The sequence below is a fragment of the Cervus elaphus genome, chromosome 5 (genome assembly GCF_910594005.1).
Source record: "Cervus elaphus chromosome 5, mCerEla1.1, whole genome shotgun sequence".
In the NCBI taxonomy this organism is placed as follows: domain Eukaryota; kingdom Metazoa; phylum Chordata; class Mammalia; order Artiodactyla; family Cervidae; genus Cervus; species Cervus elaphus.
This window is the reverse complement of record NC_057819.1, coordinates 85,804,608-85,829,505: the sequence shown is the minus strand read 5'-3', so window position 1 is coordinate 85,829,505 and position 24,898 is coordinate 85,804,608. Positions and strand designations below refer to the sequence as shown.

General features: G+C 39.0%; 1 protein-coding gene across 6 annotated transcripts in view; it reads right to left on the bottom strand.

Moving 5' to 3' along the window:
- Window positions 1-2,119: 2,119 nt before the first annotated feature.
- The window catches only part of GGNBP2 (gametogenetin binding protein 2), a 32,907-nt gene continuing 10,128 nt past the window's right edge, over window positions 2,120-24,898 (bottom strand). For 2 of the 6 annotated variants that reach the window (XM_043902926.1, XM_043902927.1), the window contains 11 exons: window positions 23,990-24,243; window positions 21,514-21,612; window positions 17,234-17,347; window positions 10,630-10,839; window positions 9,431-9,605; window positions 7,750-7,944; window positions 5,753-5,900; window positions 5,300-5,425; window positions 5,069-5,217; window positions 3,814-4,062; window positions 2,120-2,769 (listed from right to left, as the gene is read on the bottom strand). In XM_043902926.1, the coding sequence (XP_043758861.1) occupies window positions 2,566-2,769; window positions 3,814-4,062; window positions 5,069-5,217; window positions 5,300-5,425; window positions 5,753-5,900; window positions 7,750-7,944; window positions 9,431-9,605; window positions 10,630-10,839; window positions 17,234-17,347; window positions 21,514-21,612; window positions 23,990-24,243 (1,923 nt within the window). In that variant the 3' untranslated portion in view covers window positions 2,120-2,565. Of the gene's footprint in view, window positions 2,770-3,813; window positions 4,063-5,068; window positions 5,218-5,299; window positions 5,426-5,752; window positions 5,901-7,749; window positions 7,945-9,430; window positions 9,606-10,629; window positions 10,840-17,233; window positions 17,348-17,435; window positions 17,562-21,513; window positions 21,613-23,989; window positions 24,244-24,898 lie in introns of all 6 variants that reach the window. The other 4 variants (XM_043902922.1, XM_043902924.1, XM_043902923.1 and 1 more) reach the window with 4 other exon arrangements.

Genomic DNA, 24,898 nt, shown 5'->3' with positions numbered 1-24,898 from the left:
ACGGCCCCGCCCCATCCGGCCCTCGCCCGGTCCCCGACCCCGCCCCCTCCCCTCCAGCACGACCCCGCCCCTTCCGGCCCTCGCCTGGTCCCCGCCCCGCCCCTTCCGGCCCTCGCCCTGTCCCCGCCCAGAGCAAACCGCTTCTCGCGGAACTGGGCGGAAAGATCCCGGGAGTTAGTAGTTCTGTTTCCTCCTGTGAGCTCTTAGCCTTGGAGAACGAGGCGCGGCGCGGGCTTGCACCAGGCCTGAGGACGCGCGTACTCGCCTCTTGCTCTGTCCGCCTTGCCTATCCTGACCCAAAGGCCAGGAAGAGAAATTACGGGGCACTTAAGGTGACGCTACTGCCTTCCTCAACCAGCCGGTGGCTGATGGGAACGGTTCAGCTCAGAAGGTTGAGCGTCTCAGCGGTCAACGCTGGGTGACCTTGGGACGGGCTTTCAACCCTGCCTGATCGCTTGGCGTTTCTAACCTTGGAGAACTCATGGTTAAAAATGCAAACACTCCCAAGTACACGTGTATTGGGGTGGAGGGGATTGTATCCCTAATGACCTACAATCTACAACTTCGCTAAGCCCCCCTACTCCCACTGGAGCAAATATACCACGGTGTATGCGAAATATTAAAGCAATAGCTAACATTTATTGAGCGCTTACTGTGGCGGGCATAGTAAAATATATTTTAAGCACCTCAAATATATTAATGTGCACAAGAGCCCTATGAGATAGAACCTATTAACACTGTCATTTTATAGGATATACCGAGACAGATGAGGAGCCTGGCTTGGATGGCAAGCAGTACAGTATTAGGCCAGGGTATGTGTTCTGAAACAGCCTTCACTGTGTCCTCCCTTGTCTCTCCTTAGGTTGTTGGTTCTGCTCAAAGTAGCAGTCACTTTGCTGACCACTAAAGATATTCCATCAAAACACTGAATACTGCCTCACTTCTGCATTCTTTATATAGCCAGCCTTTCAAAGAGCAAACATCTCTGCTGGAATCCCACCACTGAACCAATGGAATAAGCCATGAATGTGGCTGGTGTATTCACTCAGCAAGCACTCCCGTGTTTGGCTCCAAGGGCAAAGATTAAAACAAAACCAGCCCTTGCTTAATTTAGGAATCTCAGGAGAAAACTTCGCTGCAACAGGTGGTGGAAAGAGGATTGGGCTCAGAGCCAAGGGCTGTGGGAGAACTCTTAGTCATTTTTTTATGGATTCCAGGATGAAAGCAAACAAGGGTCAGAAAGGAATTACTCATTTTATCTCTGCCCCAGTCCCCGTACAACACTTTGATTTGAAAAGACAACTCAGGGGGTGGCTCAAAAAAATATCAACTACAAAAGTTAAAATCTCACTAAGCTTCTGCTGTTGCCCACTTGAAATCTGATTAGAAATCTGATTAAGTGGTAGAAAATCCACAAGGTTCATTCCACCCCCACTGCAGAGAGGTACTGACCATCCCACCATTTGTCTGCTGCCCACCAAGTATTATCTGCATGTAGACACAAAGCTCTAAGCACATGATTTTACTGAACTATTGACTCAACCATTTAAATGGCAGCCAAATGCTACTCCCAGGGGTATCTCACCTTCAGTACTCACAGACAGCTTGTGAAAACAGTTAAGTGTAAAGCCAGAGTGACTTTATTGTTGGAAACCAGATAAGGAACAGACACACAGACCACAGTGTGGTCAGCTCTCAGTGTAGCCTTCTGCTCCCAGTTCCCTACGCGCTGAGTAACTACTGACCAGGCAACCCCTGGTTGAAATTCTGCCAAGTTTTGCTTTCACTCTTCTAGTTCAATCTGAACCTCTGAATTTAAGGTGCTTTGTTAATGTTATCAGGGAGCATTATAAATAACAGCAGTTAAAAATCTCACAAGGAAATAGGATGCTAGTCAGTATTTAAAGGTATCACAGCAAATTTATTCTTTCAGAACAAAAGACTGGAATCTGCTTTTCTCAGCTGTCAACTCTGACGAAGGGAAGAATTTTTGTCTTCAACAACCTGTATCTCTCTCCTCATTTGCTCTTCATCCTAACATCATCACTGGTCAAGTAACAAGACCACAGGTGGCTAATTAAAATACTGCCACACATTAAGTAGAAACATGTACACCAAATTTTACTATGCGTATTAATAAATATTCTTTATTTTAAATTTTGCACATTGCGCTTTAACATTACATCCAAACATTTCGCAAGTGGATGTCTACTTTGTAAAACCATATATTCAGCTCATTGTCATTTCTGTACAGAAGTATAAGTACAACATTACTTTTTGCCACTAAGTTGCTTTTTAGTAAGTCTCACAGAAAGAGAAACATTTAATGAAAAGAGATGGCTTAAATCATATGGCAGGCCTGCGCAGCCACACAACTAAAGACACAAGCCTGAAGAAAGAACAAACTAATGAGGTTACCTCCACCGTCTCCCAAAACAAGAAAGAATCACATTGATTTAAGATAAAATTTTGCCATAAGTCACTAAAATTAAAGAGTTTTTTTGAAAGAGAAGGCGCAGTAGTCATCTTGAGTGTTTCATTGAAAGACAGAGCTATTTTATTTATTTAATTTGCTCCAGCCGTTGTCAACCAGCCACTACAAATGGGCCTCTTGTGATCATTTAAGCGGCAGTATTTATTAAATTTCTCCTTCAGATGCTGTCGGTATTGTTCTCTATTGCTGTAGAAAGACTGGTTATTAGCCATAAATGACTGTATTTCATCTTGTGAGATAAAGATTTCCTCATCTGAAGTACATTCAGACTCATCCTGCAAATTAAAGCAGTAGTTAAGATTATGACTTAAATGAAGAATGCAAAATGCTATGCTAATAGAAGACAGCTAAAAATTAAAGCAGGCTAGTTTTTAGTTTTAATTCAGTCACATAAAGCCTTTAAATAGAATGTTTACAGGATAAGCAAAATGTCATTCTGTCTTGGAAAGTACTAAGTAAGAATAAAATGCAACTCAACTTGATTTAAAACTCGATCTATAATTTGTCCTAGAAGCCTACAAGCAGACTACTAACATACCTTAGCCTTTTAAAGTGATTAGAGATGGTTATAAATAACTACCGAATTTTAAATAATCTGACTTTTCTCGGCTGGCTCTATGTTGAAACATTTATCTCCACAAGTTAGGTAAAATATAACCTTTTAAAAACTTATGAATGTACAGTATCACCAATAAACTTTACAACCATATAAAAAAGAAAAAAGCTAGTATTCTAAAGGATTTGTTTCCCTTGGAATCCTATAATGACTACAGAAAAGATGCCACCCTTTTCTTTCCTTGCCCCCCCTCCAAGTTCCACACGAACTATGCCCCAGGTTGCTTGGTATAATTCATCTAAAGTATAAAGACTGCAAATCAATTATACAAGATGCCCCAAGTTCAGTTATGCTTTTATCCTACATGACATGAAGGTTACATGAAGGAAGTAACCCAGAAAATGGGCTCTAGTTCAGATTCTATATACTTTCCTGGTCTGGAAGGTTAGCTACCATTAATTACCACTCAGAAAGGCGGCTTGCTTATAATAACCCCCACCAAGGAGTCAGACTCTTGGACTTGATGCTAACTCTCTGTGCCTCTCCCAACTAGTCTCTTCTACCTTTGAGACAAAGGAGGACAGGAAATGTGCTCCAGAACAGTTACATGGTGGAAGAGCAGGAATGCAGTCACCGAAAAATAATGAAATACTGCCCAAAAGCCTCCTCCCATTCCCAATGTTAAACCCTCAAATACTGTCTCCTCCCACATCTACCCCATGAGTAATCAGTTATCCACAAAAAGATATCATGGCTTACTTACAAGGAGTTCAACTAAACTCTTGGCACCTTTTCCAGAATCAGGACCAAACGATGTTTCTGTAGGTTCTGCAAACTGTGGTACATTTTTCCTATGCTCAAACCAAGGCAGTGGCTGCCCACCCTTTTCAGAGCTGCAACAGCTTTCAGGATGTGCATCTTTGGTCTTGTCACGGTGAAACACTGTGTGCACGGTATTTCCTGAGGTCTCTCGATTACCTGGATCTGTGATACAGCTTCCAAGCTTTTGGATCTGAAACCACAGCAAAAGTGTCTCTCAGGTAAAAAGGTATCTCTCAGGTAAGTATCTCTCAGGTAAGTATCTCTCAGGTAAAAAGGTGATAGTTTAGTTGCCAAGTCGTGTCTGACTCTTTGCGCCCCCATGGACTGTAGCCCGCCAGGCTAGCTCTGTCCGTGGGATTTCCCAGACAAGAATACTGGAGCGGGCTGCCATTTCCTTCTCCAGGGGAATCTTCCTAACGAAGGGATCGAACCCGAGTCTCTTGTTTGGCAGGCAGGTTCTTTACCACTGAGCCTAGGAAGCCCCAAGAGGCAGAGCATAATAGCAATGATTACTGTTTAAAGAAAAATAAATGCCCTGAGAGTATGTTAAGGTTTTACCAGGAACAGCAGCAGCAGCTGGCAGTTACTCGGCACTCACTGCGCAGCAAACACTCTGCTTCCAGGTGGCTCAGTGGTAAATAATCTGCCAGCCAACACAAGAAACACGGGAGCAAAGGGTTCGATCCTTCCGTGAGGAAGAGCCCCTGGAGTAGAAAATGCCAACCCACTCCAGTACTCTTGCTTGGGAAATTCCATTAACAGAGGAGCCTGGTGGGCTATAGTCCAGAGGGGTCACAAAAAGTCAGACACAACTGAGCACGCACACACAAACACTACGCTAACCCATCAATATAATCTCATTTCATCTTCACAGAATCTGATCTGACAGGGACTATTATCTCCACTTTACAGCAGGGAAAACAGATCAAGCAAACTGCTCAAGATTACAGAGATAACAGATTAAAAACTATTGTGAAAAAGTGAACTGGATTTATGTCTCACACGCACTGTTGGACAAATGACCACACATCAGACAAACATGCCTATAAAAATCACAAGATGAGCAACCAATAGAACTGCATAGGTGTTCATTCTAAAAAAAAAAAAAAAAAAAGCCTAGTGACTAAGGTGTGTAGTAACTAAGCCACTCCAAGGAAAAGAGCAAAGGTTTAAGTATGACACTTTATGACACTTACATGTTCATCACATTTCAACATCTTGCTTTTCTTTTTCTTCTTTTTATTTTTTCCTTTGGTGGTGTTCTCTTCAGAATTTGCCCAACATTCAACACAACTATCGCCATCATCCTCTTTGTCTTCACAGTGATGAACACAGGAGTCATCACCTGCAGAAATCAGTAATTTCTTATTTATGTGCTTAACTCAGCCATGTAGCAGAAATAATTGGGAAGCTTAATCTGAACCTACCGTGTTCGTCATGATTACAAATGCCTTCAGTGCAGGCAACATCTGAACCCTCCCGAGAGCCTGTTTCACTCCCTTCCATGCTAGATGAATATCCACAATCACTACCATTACAGTGTGGCGATAAGCCTGAGAACAAATCAAGTGAGTTACTATTAACATGCCAATGAATATATTGAGACAAAGGATAACCCAAATGGGGACTACATAAAAATTTCAAAACCGATGGCTTACTGAAAGTAAAAAGTACATTAAACAATGAAAATATGACTGGAGACTTATGGTTTTTTATTTTATTATTGTTTAACAAACCAAACACTGTAAGTGTTTATATGATATTCTTGGGTCTATAAAGCAGTTCCTAACCTCTAGGTTACAGGCTCTCTGAAAGCTCTTATACTTAAAAGAAAGAAAGAATAAACTTAAGAGTTTATATTTTTTAAACTATTTACTTACCTTTCTTTATTTTAGGGGACCCCAAAAGATTGCCACTGCTAGGACAGGTACAGGATGTACTTTCATTGGTAACAATTACTTCTACACAACTATTACCATCTTCAGTGCTGCCACAGGCTTTGCAGCTGTTTTCTATGAAGTCTGTTTCCTTTAGGGATCAATATTAAGAGATAGTAAAAATCTTTACCTCCATAATGGCTATATTTTAATTTCCTCAACATTAACTAATTAGATAACGATAAAAATTAAAGAAAAAAAAACTATTTTCATGAAGATCATTAATTCATTTAAAAACCAGGAATCAACTATAACCAAGTCAAGACCTTAATGGTATCAGGAAAGTCTAGGACAACTGTTCTCAAAAGTGTGGTCTGCTGGCTCCAGGGGCTCCCTAGGTCAAAACCACTTTCATCCTAGCACTAAGATGTGATTTGCCTTTTTCACTGTCTTGACACTTACACTGATGGTATAAAAGCAGTGGTGGGAAAAGCTGCTGGTGCTTTAGCACAAACCAAGACAGAAGCAACCAAAGTGTGTACCAACAGTCTCTGTATTCTTCACTTGTCAAGCATTCTCATCGGAAATAAACAGAGATAAAAGGATATTTCACTTATAAATGTCTTTCATGCAGCACTAAAAATATTCATTTTATTAAATACCAACTCATGAAGTAGAGGTCTCTTTATTAGTCTGTGAGAAATGAGAAGAATGCTTAAAGCATTTTTGATGGATACCAATGTATGACTGTCTCAAGGAGAAGTACTTGTGCAATAGTTTGAGTTGCAAACTCAAACGAGCTAGTTCTAAACTAGCTAGAACACCAACTTCACTTAAAAGAGAGGATAAGAGACAAACTATGGTTATTCGGACTTGAATATTTAAGATATTTTCTCAAAAATAAATGAAATCAGTCCAGCTCTTAAAAGAAAAAAACAGACAGTATTTGTTGTCACTAATAAAATTTAAACTTTCAAACTATAATTAGAACTTTGAAAACTTGTATATACAAGCACAATGAGATTGAAGCTTAAGACCTTTCTAATGGGATGAACAGTGGTTTTAACATGACTGTCTGATACTATGTAATGAAATGTCAATATCTGGGGAGATGTGCATAACTCAGTGAACCATTATGTTTTCAAATGACCAGTGCATAATGTTACAGAATAATGCATGGATAAAATCTATTCAAAGTGCTGATGGATTTTAATTTAAAAGTATGAAAGGTCACTTTAAGGTGTCAGGTTCCACACTATAAAAAATCTTGATGAAATTACCACCTGTCAAGTTACAATGCCAAAGAAGAATACCTACAACTATCTAAAAAAGGTTTATATTAAAATATTCCTCTCCCCTTTTCCTACTATATGAGTGAAGTCAGACTTTATTCATATGCTTTAACCAAGCAACATATGCAAACAGACTGAATGCAGAAGCAGATAATGAGAATCTATCTGATTCCTTTCAAGCCAAATATTAAAGAGATTTGTAAAAATATAAAATAAAGCCACCCTTCTCAAATTTTCCTAGAAAGCAATTCTTTTTCAAAATATGTTATTCATGTTAATATTTAATAGGCTTATTATTTTTAAAAGAATTAACAAATAACTTTAAATTTCTCCACTTTAATTTCTAATACAATAAATGCTGATAAGTATAATTCACATAAACAAAAGCTCACGGGGCACCCTAATTTTTAAGAATGCAGAGACCCTGAGACCAAAAGTTGAGAACTGCTCTAGGTCATGCATGGAGATAACTTTTCACATTTGGGCTTTGATCTAACAGAATACTAAGGTCAGGTAGTAAGATACTACTAATTATCAAACATTGCCTTTATAAAATAAATGACATTAAAGAGGTTATTATACAGACTACAGTAAGAAAAAAAGCCAACGTACAAGCCAGAGGAACTCATGTTCTGAGAAAGCACAGTGAAAGTGCTGAAATCTAGAAAAAAAGCCATATATTGTCAAGTCAATATTAAAAAATACTACCTTCTCTTGGCTTACTTCCTTTTCATCTGCTGTTTGTAAGGGAGTAGGGATATCACATACACATTTGTTTTTTCGTCTATTCTTCCGTTTCTGGCGCTTCTTTTCTTGTTTGAGTTCTCTTACTCGTTCCTCTTCTGAAAATTCTTCACAAAGTTGTTCCAATCGACTAATACCCTGTACTTTTTCCACAGTCATCTATTATAAAAACAAAGCTGAGACTGAATATTGGCTCAAACTTCCCTTTACTCTCCAAGGAAATTCTCACTTGTTAATTTTAAATGATATCACACACACAGAAACTGGCATTTCATACTGCAATTTTGTCCAGCAGTCCTCAAAAAGAATTTTAAATTTTAATACCTTAAATGATGACAGTCTTAAAATACCAGGAAATGAATGTACAACTAACTGCTATGGGAAAGGGAGACTTACACATACTCCAGTTTCAATCCAGAAATATTCTAGTTTCAAATTTCAGAATTTTAACAAAGTAAACATTCATCCTATTTCTTCATACAATGAGAACACTATTTAACCTGATTAGTTTCTGAAGACATAAATATACAAAGAGAAAAGGAATGAGAAATCTTTTCGACAAGAACGAACACACATTTCAGACTCCCCAGAACAATGTTTAAAGTCCAAGGATGGACTTTTGAAAAAGTTTATAGACCTCATACCATTCTCAAAAGGGACAGGTGACCAGTTAAACAGTTATGACCATGCCCTAGAATATAACAGAATATTCACTAGCCAAAAATTTATATTCTACAGAGCATAACTGAAAAAAGACATTACTAAATCACAAGCACAAAACCCAATACCAGCATTATGAAGAGCCTTCAGTGTGCTTCTAAAAAGTAGCTTTCATATCATGGCATTCAGACAGCATTTACTTCATACTATTGGAAAGAAGCAGGCAAACTGGGACTCATTAAATGTTTCTAATTTTTATGCTTATTTTTGGGCTGCTTTTACCTTGTCAATAGTTATGTTTCATAGCAGCTTCTCATTAAATAATCATTAATTTCAGTTCTCTACTCTGAAAATGTCTAAAAATCAAGGCTGGCAGTGTGACAGGTTTAAAAAACAAAGAAAAATCCACAAACTTTGACCAGTGGATCACAGTTCTCTAAAGCAAGATGAGAGCAGTGATGAACGTTAAGATTCAGTCCACAGTTCACGACTTCCATGGTGGTCCAGTGGATAAGGATCTGCCTGCTAATGCAGTGGACAAGGGTTTGATCCCTGGTCTGGGAAGATTCCAAACGCGGCGAGGCAGATAAGCCCATGCAGCACAACTACTGAGCCCGCGCTCTAGAGACCCAGGGACCCAACTACTGACCCTGCAGGCTGCAACTCCTGAAGCTCTAGAGACCCAGAGACCCAGCTACTGACCCTGCAGGCTGCAACTCCTGAAGCTCTAGAGACCCAGAGTCCCAACTACTGACCCTGCAGGCTGCAACTCCTGAAGCCCGTGTGCTGGAGCCTGTGCTGTGCGATGAGAAGCCATCACAGTGAGAAAGCCACACACGATCAGCCCCGCTCTCCATAACTGGAGAGAAAAGCCCATGTGTAGCAAGGAGACCCGGTACAATCAACAAAAACGGAATTTTTAAAAAAAAAAGATTCCATCTAATAACTAAGCAGTCCAGACCCTGAAGCAGTCCACTGTTCTTACCTCAAAACTCTTGCGTAAAGCATCAACACCAAGATAGAAAAGCATCTGCCATGTCTGCTCTTCTGCCCGTAGCTTTTGCCAGATTCGATGCAGTCTTTCATAAAGATGAATTCCCAAGCAGGTCAGAACTTCTTCTTGAGCTATATCTATTGTCTTAGCATGCCTTTCTCTTCTCCTATAAAGGAGAATAAATCACACATGTTTCCTGCAACTCTCAAGCTGAAACAGTAAGAGATCGATAACACCTCTCTGCAGGTTCAGGTTTTAAACATAATCTGCATATCTAGTAAACAAACTAATATCAAGACGTTTATACATTCAAACATATATATAAATACACAAGCACACATGTATATTACCAATGCAAAATACACATGCAGGTAGAACTTAGTTCTAATATTGCTAAAGAGAAGGTAATTCAGGAACTGGCCTTAAAGAGATGTTTTTGGGGACACAAAGAGGTCACATATTTAAGTGTCCAGCTCATGGCAGGCATGACAGTTCACCTTACAATGATAACAAACACCTACTTGGTTTTTGTTCTTTTTGATGGGGGACGGAGAAAGACAACGCCAAAGTGATTCAATCCTGGGCAAAAGCCCTCTAGGCTAGTCTTTACTAGAAATGATAACAAACTTCAGTGATAGAAGTGGTGTTTGTATTCTAAATGCCTAGCAAAAAATACGCACTCAAATGACAACTAATACACAAAAGGGAGGGGGGAGTGGGTTTGATGTATTCTGGGAACAATTTTTCCTGACTTTTACAACAAAGCCAGAGATAAAATTTTAGGTTCCTCTGTAATTTAATAATAACATCCACAGTTCATGAATTACATTCAGTAAAGTATTTCTTAAACCCCTGTTGCAAAGATCTCATTTCCTATGCAAAAACCAACATTATAAACAAAATTTAAACATGGAAATGCATGGATGGAGGGGAGGAAAAAAATCTCTGCTAATCATTTTCAAGTGAAAATGATAAGCTATAGTAATGAAAGCCAAAAAAAGCCTTCCTACTTCAAGCAACAACGAGCAGACAGTGGATCAATACTTTCTCCCTTTTTTTACTCAACTAAATGCATATTTTAAAGAAAGCAAAATCTGTACAGGCACACTTTAATTTACACACATATGTACTGAGGCAGAAGGATAAAATGAAGCAAAGCGCTAGATAGCCCATTCTAGCAAATTACATACTCATACCCTCCTGCGAACTCTGGCTCAGCACGACCCAGAAGATGTGCAATGAAGTCCGTCTCACAGCAAACGTGAATGTGTCGCTCATGTGGACAGCACCGCAAGCCTTCATAAAGCGCAGCACAGTAGCCCTTCTCTTTGCTGCAATCAAGCTCACCAATAAGGATATTATAGGCTCGCAGGACTTTATTTTTGCAATCAGTACAAAACCTGTTAAAAAGAAAAATTTCAAAATTAACAACTGGCGGTGTAATTATTTCATGAGGTATTTAATAGTGTACTAGACAATGACACTCCCCTCCTATACAGAGCATTAAAAAAAGCCTCCACACACTGAAGTCATACACATATAAAGTAAATACACATTTAGGGATTACACAGCTATAGCTAGTTCTACACTTGCAAATGATTATTAAACTAGAGAAACACATGGGCCTAAAAGAATGAAGCAGATAAATACCTGTTAGTTCATAAAACACATGCCCAGAAGATATCAGTTACCAAGGACTACATATCTTCGCGAGCTATCTGTGCAGGTCAGACATAAAACAACAGAGGCTACCAACCAATGGCTCTAGGATCCCTCTCCTTTCAGCCTCTGAAAATAGTTGGTATCTTCAACCAGTAAACCTTGATTCAAATGTTTACATTTTAATAAATACATCACTAGCTAAGTATTCTTGGAGCAGGCAATGGCAACCCACTCCAGTACTCTTGCATGGAAAATTCCATGGATGGAGGAGCCTGGCGGGCTGCAGTCCATGAGGTCGCTAAAAGTCGGACACGACTGAGCGACGTCACTTTCACTTTTCACTTTCATGCATTGGAGAAGGAAATGGCAACCCACTCCAGTATTCTTGCCTGGAGAATCCCAGGGACAGGGAAGCCTGGTGGGCTGCCACCTATGGGGTCGCACAGAGTCGGACACGACTGAAGCGACTTAGCAGCAGCAGCTAAGTATTAATATGTAGGGTGGGGAAGGCAAGAAGAATGGGAAAGTGGTACATGTATTTTTAGTTTACTGGTTAACTTCCAAAATGTCAAATTCTTCCCTCCACCAAAAAAAAAAAAAAAGTATGTTTCTCAACACACACATAAATAATATATACAACATATATGTAGAAATGTGGTTTCAACCTAAGTGTACATAATGTGATAAAAGTGCAGAAGAGCATGTGAAGTAGGAGGACGACATTTCCTTCTAGAAACCAAACATCATTCAATCAGAAAAGAAAAAATAGAGTCTGGTCTTTCTATTTTTGAATTCCTAAAATAAGGAAAAATTCGGTCAGGTGAAAAAGCCAGGCTCACAATATTAGTAATTGACTCTCTGAGAAGGTGAGCTGTGATGGAATGAGGAAATTTTGCTTTCTGTGATTTAAACTCATTTATCCAGGTGAGCTTATCTACTCCCAGAGCGATTCCCGTCAACATGTCAACTCCACAGCTCCGCACAAGGAAGGCCAAACCCATGCTGAAAAATGCGGGACAACACCTATGTCCAAAACCAAGGGCAACATGGTTCCCTTCCTATGTTCTCTTCCATAGGTGTTAAGAAATCACCATTCACAGTCACCCAGGATGAAACTTCAGTTAATTCCAACTCCTGCTTTTAGGGGTGGAGCCAATTGGTATCAATTCTTTCTTACACTGAGGAAGGTTACTTCTTCTTGACTCCCTCTGCCCTGTTTTAAATTGCCTAGTCAATCAAAAAAAAAAAAGCTTCCTAATAGGTGTCCCTGCTTCCACTCTTACTAGAGCTAATGAATCTCTCATACCAAAATACATTTTTAAAACATCTCATTACCTCATGCTCAGCTTAAAAACCTCCCCACCATCTACAAATAAAGTTCAAACTCGTTAAGGCCTCTGGTGCGTCCTTCTCTTATCCAACCTACTATTTCCAGACTTTTCCCCAAGACTCACCTGTCCCTTCATGGTCCCTCTACACTACCCTGCCCCCATACACACACAATATATATGTACAAATGGACTACTTTCGTTTTTCTGTAACTGAAGTATAGCTGATGTACAATGTTGTGTTAGTTTCTGGTGTATACCAGTGATTCAGATACACACACAGACACACACACAGGTTTTCCATAGTCTTTTCCATAACGGTTTGTTACAGAATGCTGAATATAGTTCCTGTGCTATATATACAGTAGGATCTTGTTGTTTATCTATTTTATACACAGCAGTGTGTGTACCTGCTAATCCCAAACTCCTAATTCATCCCTCCCCTATTTCTTCCCCCTCTGGTAACCACAAGTTTGTTTTCTATGTCTGTGAGTCCGTTTCTGTTTTGTAAGTAAGTTGATTTGTATCATATTTTAGATTCCACATGTAAGTGATATCATATGGAATTTGCCTTTGTGATTTACTTCACTTAATATGATAATCTCTGGGGTTTCCCAGGTGGCTCTGTGGTGAAGAATCCACCTGCTAAATGGAGGAGACACAAGATGTGCAGGTTTGATCCCCGGGTCGGGAAGATCCCGTGGAGGAGGAAAATGGTAACCCACTTCGGTATTTTTGCCTAGAAAATTCCACGGACAGAGGAGCCTGGCAGGCTACAGTCCAGGGAGCCACAGAGAGTCAGACACAACTGAGCAACCAAGCACACAGTACGGTCATCTCCAGGCTTCAGGTCCGTCCACGCTGCTGCAAGCGGCATGGTGTCACTCTTCTTCCTGGCTGAGTAGTATTCCACTGTGTATGTGCATGGGCACACACACCATCTTAATCCATTCATCTGTCAACAAACATTTCAGTTGCTTCTATGTACAATGGACTACTTTGTACGCAGCTGAGGCATCCCTACTACAAAGTCTTTTTTTCCTTCTGCCTCCTCCCCACTCTCCCCCACATCCTTCTCCATTTGCCTAAATCATACCCATTCTTAAAAAAGCCTCTTGCAATTCCCATAACTAGAATTCAACCTTCCTGTATTCCTATTATCTCTGACTTACACTTATCATTATAGCATTTACCCTTACAATGTCATGCAATTATTTTGTTATACACATCTTTTTGACCCAATAGCAGATAACTCTGTTTCTTGAAATGAATATTTGTTAAAACAGAAGCTCTAAGCCCACTTTGTAAACAGAAGCAATCATGTTGGCAAGTAAAGTTAAATCACTATTTCACTAATGGTTAAAAAACAGACACAGGAATATACAAAAATTAACTCAAAATGTGTTAAAGACCTAAATATTAAGACCTGAAACTGTAAAACTTTGATAGGAGAGCATGTAACAGTGGACTAGGTGATGACTTCTTGCATATGGAATCAAAAGCACAAGGAACAAAAGAAAAAATAGACAAATAAGACTACATCAAACTTAAGAACTTCTGTGCAGTAAACAATAGAGTGAAGGACAACCTATGGAACAGAGAAAGTATTTACAAACCATACACTGGATACAGGGTTAATGTCCACAATAAAGAACTCTCACAACTCAGTAACAGACAAAAAAAGAATATTATTAAAAAATGGACAAAGGACACGAATAGACACTCAAAGAAGACAGGCTAGTAAGTACATGATAAAATGCTCAACATCACTAATCATCAGGGAAATGCTAATCAAAACCACACAAAATCACCTCAAGCCCACTGTATGACCACTAATAAAAATTAGAAAAGAGAGATTTCCCTGGTGGCTCAGCAGCTAAGACTCTGCACTCCCAATGCAGGGGGGCCCAGGTTCAATCCCTGGTTTGGGAACTAGATTTCACATGCCACAACTAAGAGTTCACAGGCTCCAACTAAAGATCCCTAATGCTGCAAAGAAGACTGAAGATCCAAAAAAAAAAAAAAAAGACTGAAGATCCCAAGTGCATCAACTAAGACCTGGCACAACCAAATATATATATATATTTTAAATTAGAAAATAACAAGTGTTGGCAAGGATCTGGAGAAATTGGAACCCTTCCTTGCACTGTTGACAAGATTATAAAGTGGCTGCCAGCATGGCAAATAGTATAGCATTTCCTTAAAAAATTAAGAATAGAATTGTCATATAATCCAGCAATCCCAGTTCTGGGAACGTATACAAAAGAATTAAAAACGGGATCTCAAAGAGTTTTTGACACACACCCATGTTCACTACAGCATTATTCACAAAAGTCAAGACGTAGTAACAACCTAAATGTCCACTGATAGATGGACACAGTGTATACATACAATGGGACATTATTCATCCTTAAAAAGAGATAATTCTGTCGTATGTTAAAACATGGATAAACTTTGCGGACATTATGCTAAGTGAAATAAACTAAACACAAAAGACAAACATGGCATGATTCCACCTCTGTGATATAAAGTAACTGAACTAAAACAGAAAACAGAACGGTGTCTGGCAGGAGGTGCACGGAGGGGTACACGAGGAGTTTTTATTCAATGAGTGGGTTTAGCTTCAGCTATGAAGATGAAAAAATTCTAGAGATCCGGTGCATAACAGCTAGTAAATAGTTAACAGTACTGTACTATACACTTAAAAACTGTTAAGAGGGTAAACGCACGTTATGTATTTTTTATCACAATTTTTAAAAAGTCTTCCCCTTGGTGGGAGAAATGGTCTTAGATACAGAAATAAAAACACTTCCATATTTTGAGGCTATAAATGGTAAGTCTACATTTTTGAGTAAATAAATGGTTAAATATCATACAGTACCAATAATAAAACTTGAAATATTTTCCCTATATCTTACTGCTTTAAATCCTCAGTTTAATATGTTTGACTGTACATGATCGTTAAGTAGCATAAACATAAGCAAACAGTCATTTAAAATTTTATACGGAAGCTGTAAGAATGAAAGTGACTTTCCCTGCTTTCTAAAGTAACCTTGTACACAAATTTTAAAAAAAGAGTTTCTTAAGACAGAGGTTTCAGAGTTTCTAACACCTAATTTCTAATAATGCACTATTATAATACTTAACTGGCTAAATAGTGTGATAAAATCTTTATTATACACTGCTCAGAAAAATCTATTAAATAAAGTAGATGTGCCAAGAAGGTCCACTATTTAGACCTTTAGAAATCATTTTCAACTGACTGTATCTCAAAAACACAAACTGTACCTAAAACAAGAACTAGGTACACAGGAGTAACAAGGACTTGCAAATCTGGCATACAAATATTCACTGGTGTGCTTACTACGTACCAGATACTGTTCTAAGTAAGTCTTATTATGTATCATCAATCCTAACAAATTTAATCTTATAATAAGTTCTATAGGACTACTACTATTATTTTGTCTTAAAAAAGAAAAACACGGAAGCACAGAAAAGTAACCTGTACAAAGTTATACAGGAGAAGGAAATGGCAACCCACTGTAGTACTCTTGCCTAGAAAATTCCATGGACAGAGGAGCCTGCCAGACTACAGTCCAAGGGGTCGCAAAGAGTCAGACATGACTGATCAACTTCACAAAGTTATAATCAGTAGAACCCAGATTCACTGCCATCTTCCTTAACTGCTTCTAATCGTACTTCTTCCCCCTCATCCTTAATATATTTATAAAACGGACTCCACGTTTCCTATAAAATACTGCCCCCCAAACACAGGAAATATCTACAACGTTAGCTCTAATAACTAGTAATTTATCACCCAAAAAAGCTCTTTTGGATGGACCAATTCATACTGAATATAAGGATCAATTCATATTGAAAAAGAAAGGTATCTATGATGGACCTATACATTTGTATGTTTTACGTTTACAAAGTCCCCTTCCCAAACTCCAAATAACTGACATTCTCTATTCTTTCGGGTACAATCAACCAAAAAGACAAAAAACAAGAAAGCTTGTAATTGAAAAAAGAAAAAAACTTAATAAACTTAGTATGCAGATTAAGTCATTAGCTCACTGCCATATGAACACCAACCTTGATAATGCCAATTTTCATAACTTATGTGTTTTCTAGAAGTGTCCCCAAAGTAACTGTGTATATCTGTCCCAAAGTCAAAGAACACATAACCACAAACCCAACATGTGACAAATTTTTATTAAAACAGTACAACTCCCCCCAAGAACACCACCTCTAGATGGCTCCTTTACCAGTGTCCTTTCCTACTGCACTTTCCCTCCCTACAAATTTGCAAATGTTAATGACACTTAGAAAATTATTTGTAAAGTAGTATTCTAAAAAGAAAAATCTGAAGTTACTTTTATTTATTTATTTTCTTTGAAGTTACTTTTATAGTACACGAAGCATATCAATTCTATTTTTAGCTCTTGACAAAGAAAAAATAATTGAAAATATTACTAACTAAAAGCTGCTATTTTAACTTTAATTTTGAAAATAACATCATGAAACACTTCTATCAAAAACAAGGAATATGAGAATTTCCACAGTGATTAAGTACACCTTATTCAATTCACAGTTAGTCTGTGCTCCCTGAAAGGCTGGCCTGGGACCAAGAGGTAAAGCACAAAAAGGCCACCACTGAGCATCACGCCACAAAGGAACTTCCTGCCCTAACACCAAGCTCTGCCTGGGTCAGGTATTAACGGGAAGGCCAGAGTACTGTTACAGGAAGAAGGTGACTGACACCTAAAGCATCTTCCCACTACATCATGATGACCTTTGAACTTACCTGTGTTTTCGCAGATATGTTTCTAGTGTTTCTAAAAGACAACTAGAGTCAATTAAAACTACTTCATCCCTGCATTCTTGGGACATTAGTTCCCATACGTCCATCCAACAACCCCTGCAGAAAGAAACAAATCTTAGTGAGATGGAGGAATACATAACGGAAAAACATTTTAAAAAGCTGAGTAAAGGGTGCTTGATTTTACCTGGCTGTTCCCTGGAAAGGTCCATAATGGAAAATGATCCTACACTTGCTGTCCTTCCTGTGGTCTTCACTACTCCTCTTATCTGTACTTAACTTCTCTGAACTGACACTGCTACTGCTCCCTTCACTGTAGTACAGTACAGTACAAAGCTTAGTGACACTGAGATGATCTGAAGGAATAATCTCTACAGTCTAAATTAAGATCATGAACTCTTTAATACATTAAGATATATTAGTAGGGTAAGTTTGCAAATTTGTATATAATTACGTATTTACTTTAACCGTATTAAAATGTTATTTATACAAGAGCTCATATCTTTACACAAAAACGTGTGCTCAACTATTACGTTTACTTGATAATAATTTAACATTTACATTTATCAAGATAGTAACTGGTTAATATAGTAAGCATTTTATGAGCAAATCTACTTGGAATGTTAAAGTCAAAACAGCTGAAAAAATTATAAAATATTTTCACTTCTATACATGGATCAACCTACCACAAACTGAAAATTCTAACAAGTGTTGATCTACTTAATGTGATTTTATAGCTAGCCCATGGCAACAAAATTCTTATCTACCTTCACATTTACAAACAAGTAGCTGGGAAAGTCACAGATTAATCTAATTATAGTAAATAAAATTTTACATTTTTTAATAAAGATAGCATACTAAGATGAACACTTTACACAGCCTACATTAGTAGTACTACACAAGTAATTTTTAAAAAAACTTACTAAAAACTTCCCAGACTCTCCCTCCCCCACAGGTTTCAATGTGGCGCTGGTCACGCATTTTGCTTTGTTGCAGATGTGCATTCCAAGAGAAATGTGTTTCTATTTTCCATTCAGTGATAGTCTTCTTGACTTTTCATGATTCTGAATAACTGGCTCCTGCCTGTTCTTCTGCAGGTCTCACTAGTCCTAGAAATTCATTACCTGGGATGCTTGAGATGGAAACACTTCTGAATCTTTACTTAACCTACTCTTTATAGCTAAATAGCTATTTCTCAACCCCCTGCCCACCATATAAGGTCAGACATACAATTCAGATCCCTAGTCCCATCTCACAAGGGCTTAAGAAAGGGCAAACAGTCCTTGTTTTTGAAGCAAACACCTCAACTCCTGCTCTGCCTTGCATGTTACATCCTTCTACTCTTATCTTCCAAATTCCCAATTTTCTAATTATGCTTGAGTGATCCACATAACTCTCAAATTCTCAGTATTGATGAAAAGGGCTGGGGAATGACTATTCTACCATCAGAACATGAAAGCATTATTCTAAAATGATTTGAAAATTCTATAACTCAAATCAAAATTTCATCGGTAATCTCTCCAAACCAAATGTCTTTATACCACTTCTTCCTGTCAAGATCAAGCTTTCTTTCGAAAAAGGAAGTCTTTTCACTTCTTTGTTCTACTTCCATACTTTCCACTGACAGCTTAATCCATTAAAACCCTGCAATGCATGCATTTTCCTACACATTCTGATCTGGATTCTGATCCATTCAACCACAGATCTGCTCATCAAGATCACCAAATATCTATATCCAATGTTGCTATATCCAATGGACTCTGAGGTCCTTGAAAACTCAGCAACCTTCAAAACAGCTGTCCAAGTCCCTGCCCCCCAAAACACACTTTTCCCGTGGTCTCCTGCCTCTCCGGCCACCCTCTCAGGTTTCTTTAGACTTACTCTTTCCTACCATTAAACTGAAGTCCTCAGCATCCCTTTCTGTTACCCTACTGTTCCTACAGGTGATCTCATACAGCTGACCTCTGAACAACACGAGGCTGAATTGCGCAGTCAACTTACACATGGATTTTTTTCAATAGTAAATACCACAGCACTACACAGTCTGCAGTTACTGAATATGAGGGCACGAAGGAACCATGTATAATATATGAAGTTGCCAACTAGGAGCTACACTCAAATTTTCCATTGTGTGGAGGGTCTGTGCTCCTAATCCCTGTGCTGTTCAAGAGTCAGCGGTACATCCCTCATCAGCTACAGGCCTACAACCTGGGCCTCGACCTTTCTTTCAGACCACACGTTTACTCCCAGACAGTAACCTGGGTTTGCTTGCATGAATATGAGAATACTCTAAGAAAGACTGAACTGGATTGTTACTATTGGTTAGGCTAAAACCTAGTTAACTGTATTATACCTTCCCCTGAAGAAAATGAAAGGGGGGAACAACAGTGGAAAAATACAAAAAGTCATAGTAGCACAGAATGGCGGTGACCATCCAACGTGGAGGAGGAGCAGTCTTGGCTAAGCAGACTATACTCTCTGACCAGCTATCCACGTGGCATGGGAATAACTGAAACTACCTTAGGAGGTGTTGCTTAAGATCAACTAACTCCACTCACACTGACTACATAATTCGGCAAACAACCTTCCAAAATATTTGGCTTCCTATGTTGGTGGGGCTAGAGCTGAAGTTGGATGTGAAGCCTGCGGAGGTTTGTTTTTTATTTCTAAGCTGAAACAGGCAGACACAGCTATGTGTCAATTTAATCAAAGTAGATAATTGATGAAGCAAAGTCAAGGAGAACAAGAGAGCAGTGGAATCTAGAGCAAAAGTGGAAGGACTGGTCTTTGTAGGAAGGTAGCAATGAGCACAGATGTTTACGATGTGGGGTAGCTTTTTATTTTTTTTTTGGTGGGGTAGCTCTTGCTTTTCAGCTCCTCAGTGACAAACATTCATAATCAAGAAACAGAAGGCAGCCTTTGTATTGTATCATACTACTCTGGTTTTAGTCAACAGGCTATTCGGATAAAGGTTTCATTTAGTCTAATGAAAATCAGACTAAATTCTGCACTCGGAGAGTCAGGAATTCTTTAAAGATACTGGTAAATCAGGTATGTGAAATAATTATCCTTAGGTAACCATCTGAGGTTGTACAGAGCTTTACTGCACTTAGAGTTCTCACATTTAGAAATCATATGTGTGATTCTTAAGTAAATCTTGATTCTAACAAATCAATGTAAGAAGACACTTTCAGAGAGAGTTGGTGAAACATGAATATGAACTGGGTATTAGATTATTGTAGTTAAGCTTTTGTTAGGTGTTATAATGGCACTGTCATGAAAGAACATGTCACTGTATTAGAAATGAATGTAGTAGTAAAATAACATGATGTCTGGGACTTGCTTTAAAGTACTTCAGCAAAGGAAAAGGTGAACGAATGAAATAAACGTGGCAAATCCTGGTAACAATGGAGTCTGGGTAACAGGGTCCTTGTATAATTTCTCTACTTTTGTATGTGTTTGACAGTCTTCACGATGGAAGTTTTAAAAAGTTTTTGTTTCTAACTATGGGGGGAAAAAGAGATTATTAACATACCACCACCTCGTCATCCAGATCTTTTTACCAGGGAGGAAAATGTCAACAATACTAACGAGATGTTCAAAAAACTAACTTCTAAAATTAATTCAGTAGCACAGTTTTACATCATCCCATTCTCCCCAAAAGTTACTTCTTAGAAACTCCCTTCAAATTCCATGACTTCTCCTTACCACCCACCCCCAACCCCAAGCAATTTTGAAGGGGAAACTTGACTGAGCTGGAAGAAGGGGGCAGCCTTGGGCACTGTAGCACCTAACCAAGAAGAAAACTGCAAATTAGTTACATAAATTCACATTGCTTTAACTAACTCAAGGGTTTTTTTGTAAATCCTTGATAAATTATTAGGGAGACCTAAAGACAAGAAAAACAAGAAAAATAATTTATACATTATAACTGTTGCATAGGTTAAAAAATGATACCACTACTTTGAAAAAATTAATATTAGCTACATAAATTTACACAAAGATCTCAACCTCCCTTCTCTGAAACATATTTAATACAAGGGAAAAAAATTTTTAGAAGTCAAACTTATACTGAGACCCTATATAAACCCAATGCAAAAAGAACTAGGAGACATATTTATTTTGACCAATTATATGGTGTTCTATTTTACAGTGTAAACAATTAATGAAATAAAACTAGCATTGTTTCTTCTCTTTTTACCAAACAGGACCAACATTTATAATCTTAACACTAACAAAGTATCTTGATAATCAATTCTACTTACCCCAAAGGTTTTGGTTTGTGCGTATCTAAGGAGTGCAACTGACATCTCTTGTTCTTTTTACTTTTTGGAATAGCATCTATCATGTCATTTAGTTTGGACCTAATAAGTAAATAAGTAATAAAAAATAAATAAACCATTAAAGGTCTGATTAACATTTTTTTTCTTTAGAATTTTCAAAATCTTTATGCCCTTTAGTGAGAAGTATATTTAAAGTATTACAGACATATCACTTTGAAAAATTCTCATCAAATGAACTCTAACCCAAGAGTCTATACACTTTTATTCCTACTCCATTCCCAGACTATCAGAATGTTGAAGGAGGCCTGCTCTATTCAACATACTCTTTCCCTTAGTCTGCATCCATCTCATTCATCCCTACATCTGCATTGTATCTGGTGTGCCTGGCACGCCAATATTTTATGACTTATTGCTACCTGACACTCAGCCATACTCGCCTATCCAAACAATAGATATCTAAACCCACACTACCCTTGTGAATTCCCTGGAGGTCCAGTGGTTAGGACTCTGAGCTCTCACTACCAAGAGCCCAGGTTCAATCCCTGTTCAGGGATCTAAAATCCCACAAGCTGTGCAGTATGGCCAAAAAAAAAAAAAAAAGAGGGGGGCGGAGGTTAACTAAAAATAAAATAAACAGGGGATTCCCTGGTGGCTCAATGGTAAAGAATCTGAGTGCCAATGCAGGAGACATGGGTTCAATCCCTGTTCTGCTAAGATCCAACATGCCATGCAGCAACTAAGCCCATGAGCCACAACTATTAAGCTAGTGCTCCAGAGCCCGGGAGCTGCAACTATGAAAGCCCACAAGCCCCAGAGCCCGTGCTCCACAAGAGAAACCACTGCAATGAGAAGCCTGTGCACCACAACTAGAGAACAGCCCCACTTTCTGCAACTAGAGTAAAGCTCGAGTAGTAACGAAGACCCAGCACAGCCAAAATAAAAATAATTGTTAAAAGTCCTAACTCGTTTATCTAGTAAGTTTTAAAAAATAAAATAAACATACATTATCCTTGACAAAGAGCCTTCAACAGAAATTTTATGCAAATATAGAAATATATAATTAATGCTAAACATCCAAACCCTGAATCCAACCAATAAGCAAAGCTTGTCAACTCTTCAATATACCCAGAATTAGATCATTTCTCATCACCTCCACTGTTATGACCCTTGTCCAACTCGCCTCTCTAGCTTAGTCAATTGCAACAGTTGACCTCCCAAACGGTCGCCATGCATTTACCCTTTGCCTTTACATTCTACGTTTCACTTAGCAGCTGATCTTTTCAAGACAAAAATCATGTTGTTCTATCTCTATTCAGAAATCCTTCAAAGCTTCTTTTCTCAGGCAGAATAAAAATCCATAATCTCTACCACCACCATCAGACAGCTTCTCTTTTCCTATTTACACCACTTACCCTTTAGTGAGCACATTTCACCTCATAGGTGGGTGTGTGTGCGTGTGTGTGTGTGTGTGTGTGTGTGTATATGCACATGCTGATGACACATTTATATATATCCCTTGACCAGAACTCTCTGAACTCTACTTGCACTCCCAATTGCTACCTCAAATTAACATGCCCAAAAGTCAGCTCTGCGAAACTGCTCTTCCTAGGACTTCCAAGGTGGTCTAGTGATTAAGAATCTCCCTTTCAGTTCAGGGCACTCAGGTTCCATCCCTGGTTGGGGAACTAAAATCCCACATGCCTCAGGGCAACTTAGCCCAGGCATTGCAACTACTGGATCCAGCCATGTCTCATTATCTCTGTGGCCACTATACTGGTCACCATTCTTTCTTGCATGGATTATTGAACAACCTGTTTCTCTGCCTTCCATTTACTCGTAACACAGAGGTAAAAGGAAGCATAACTCCAAGGTAGACCATGTACGCCTCTGCTCAAAACCTTCCCAAATCTTCCCGTCTCAAGAGTTAAGATAAAAGACCTCAGCATAGCACCACGTAATTAGGCCTCTCAGTGCTCCTCTGACCTCATCTTTTATTACTGTTCCTTTCATTCATCTGCCTCCAGTTACAATGGCTTCCTTGCTGTTCCTCAAACACGCTGGGGAAACTCCAACCTCTGAACCTTTAACCTACTGCCCTTTCTCTGTCTTTACCCAAATATCTACATGGCTCACTCCCTCACTTTATTCTAGCCTATATGCAATGTCATTTTATTAGAGAGGCCTTCCGTGACCACTTTCCACGTGAATTCTACCTACTCATTCTCTATCTCCCTTACTAGTTTGTCTTTGTAACAACATTCTTGACAAAGTATGTATTTGCTTACTGCCTGTCTCTCCCTTAAGAAAACAAACTTTACAGTCAGTCACTGGCACACAGAAGTTACTCGTGTTAAATCTGTACTCAAGCTTTGCCCCAATCAAATTTAGAAATAAGCTACCACTCTCACTGAGTTTAAAAATAAAGCAAACCCATTGTTTCCTAGTTGATTATACTCACCCATGTACGTAAAATAATGTATAAAGCTTCTTTGCATCAGTCATGCAGCTTCGAGTTACAGACAGGACTCCCTTGGGCCCCACCGTCAGGGGCTCAAGGGCAGGATTTCCAGACTCCACCAGCTGGGAAAAGAGGCGTTCCACACTGCGACGACAACCCACACATGGCACAAGCTGAGAAAGTGCACTCAAGACTTCACGTGATGTCACCACCATGGCAATACTTAGATCTTGTTGCTTAAGCATACTATGTCGCTGAGAAAAAAGAAAAAGAAAAATAAAGAAGAGTTCATAAGGAAGACATAACATGACTTTCACTATTCTGATTCCTTATCCTTGTGCAGTAAGTACAACCTGGGCAGGGCCTGCCATCTACCTGCAACTGAGTCAGAAAGGCAAGACGCGCTGGCCTTATCCATGCTGCACTGAGTTTACTCCACAGCCCTCACACTGCCCTCCATGAGCCCAGTTTCAGAATCTCAAGCATAAAAAACTCTGCTTACAGACTCCCCGGTGGTCCAGCAGCTAAGACCCTGAGCTCCCCAGTGCAGGGGCCATGGGTTCACCCCTGAGTTGGGGAACTAAGATCCTGCATGCTGTACAGCACAGCTAAAACAAACGCACGCTGCTTGGGATGCCAGGGCTGTGCAGTAGGTGACCAGCACAGCCAAAGAAACCCTGCACCTGGAAATCTAGTGCTTGTTCCATGTGGGTGTTCAGCGTAGTACTCTCACTTAAAACAAGAAACTTTAAAAGAAAAAAGAATAAAAACAATACAGCTTTACTATGTCTCCTTCTCAACCTTTAACAACACACTATGTTTAGCTGCATGAGTCAAGTTAGGATGGTGATCATGTAGGGCAGCAATCCTCAACCTGGAGGCGTGAGCAGGTGTGTTATGGATCAGTGG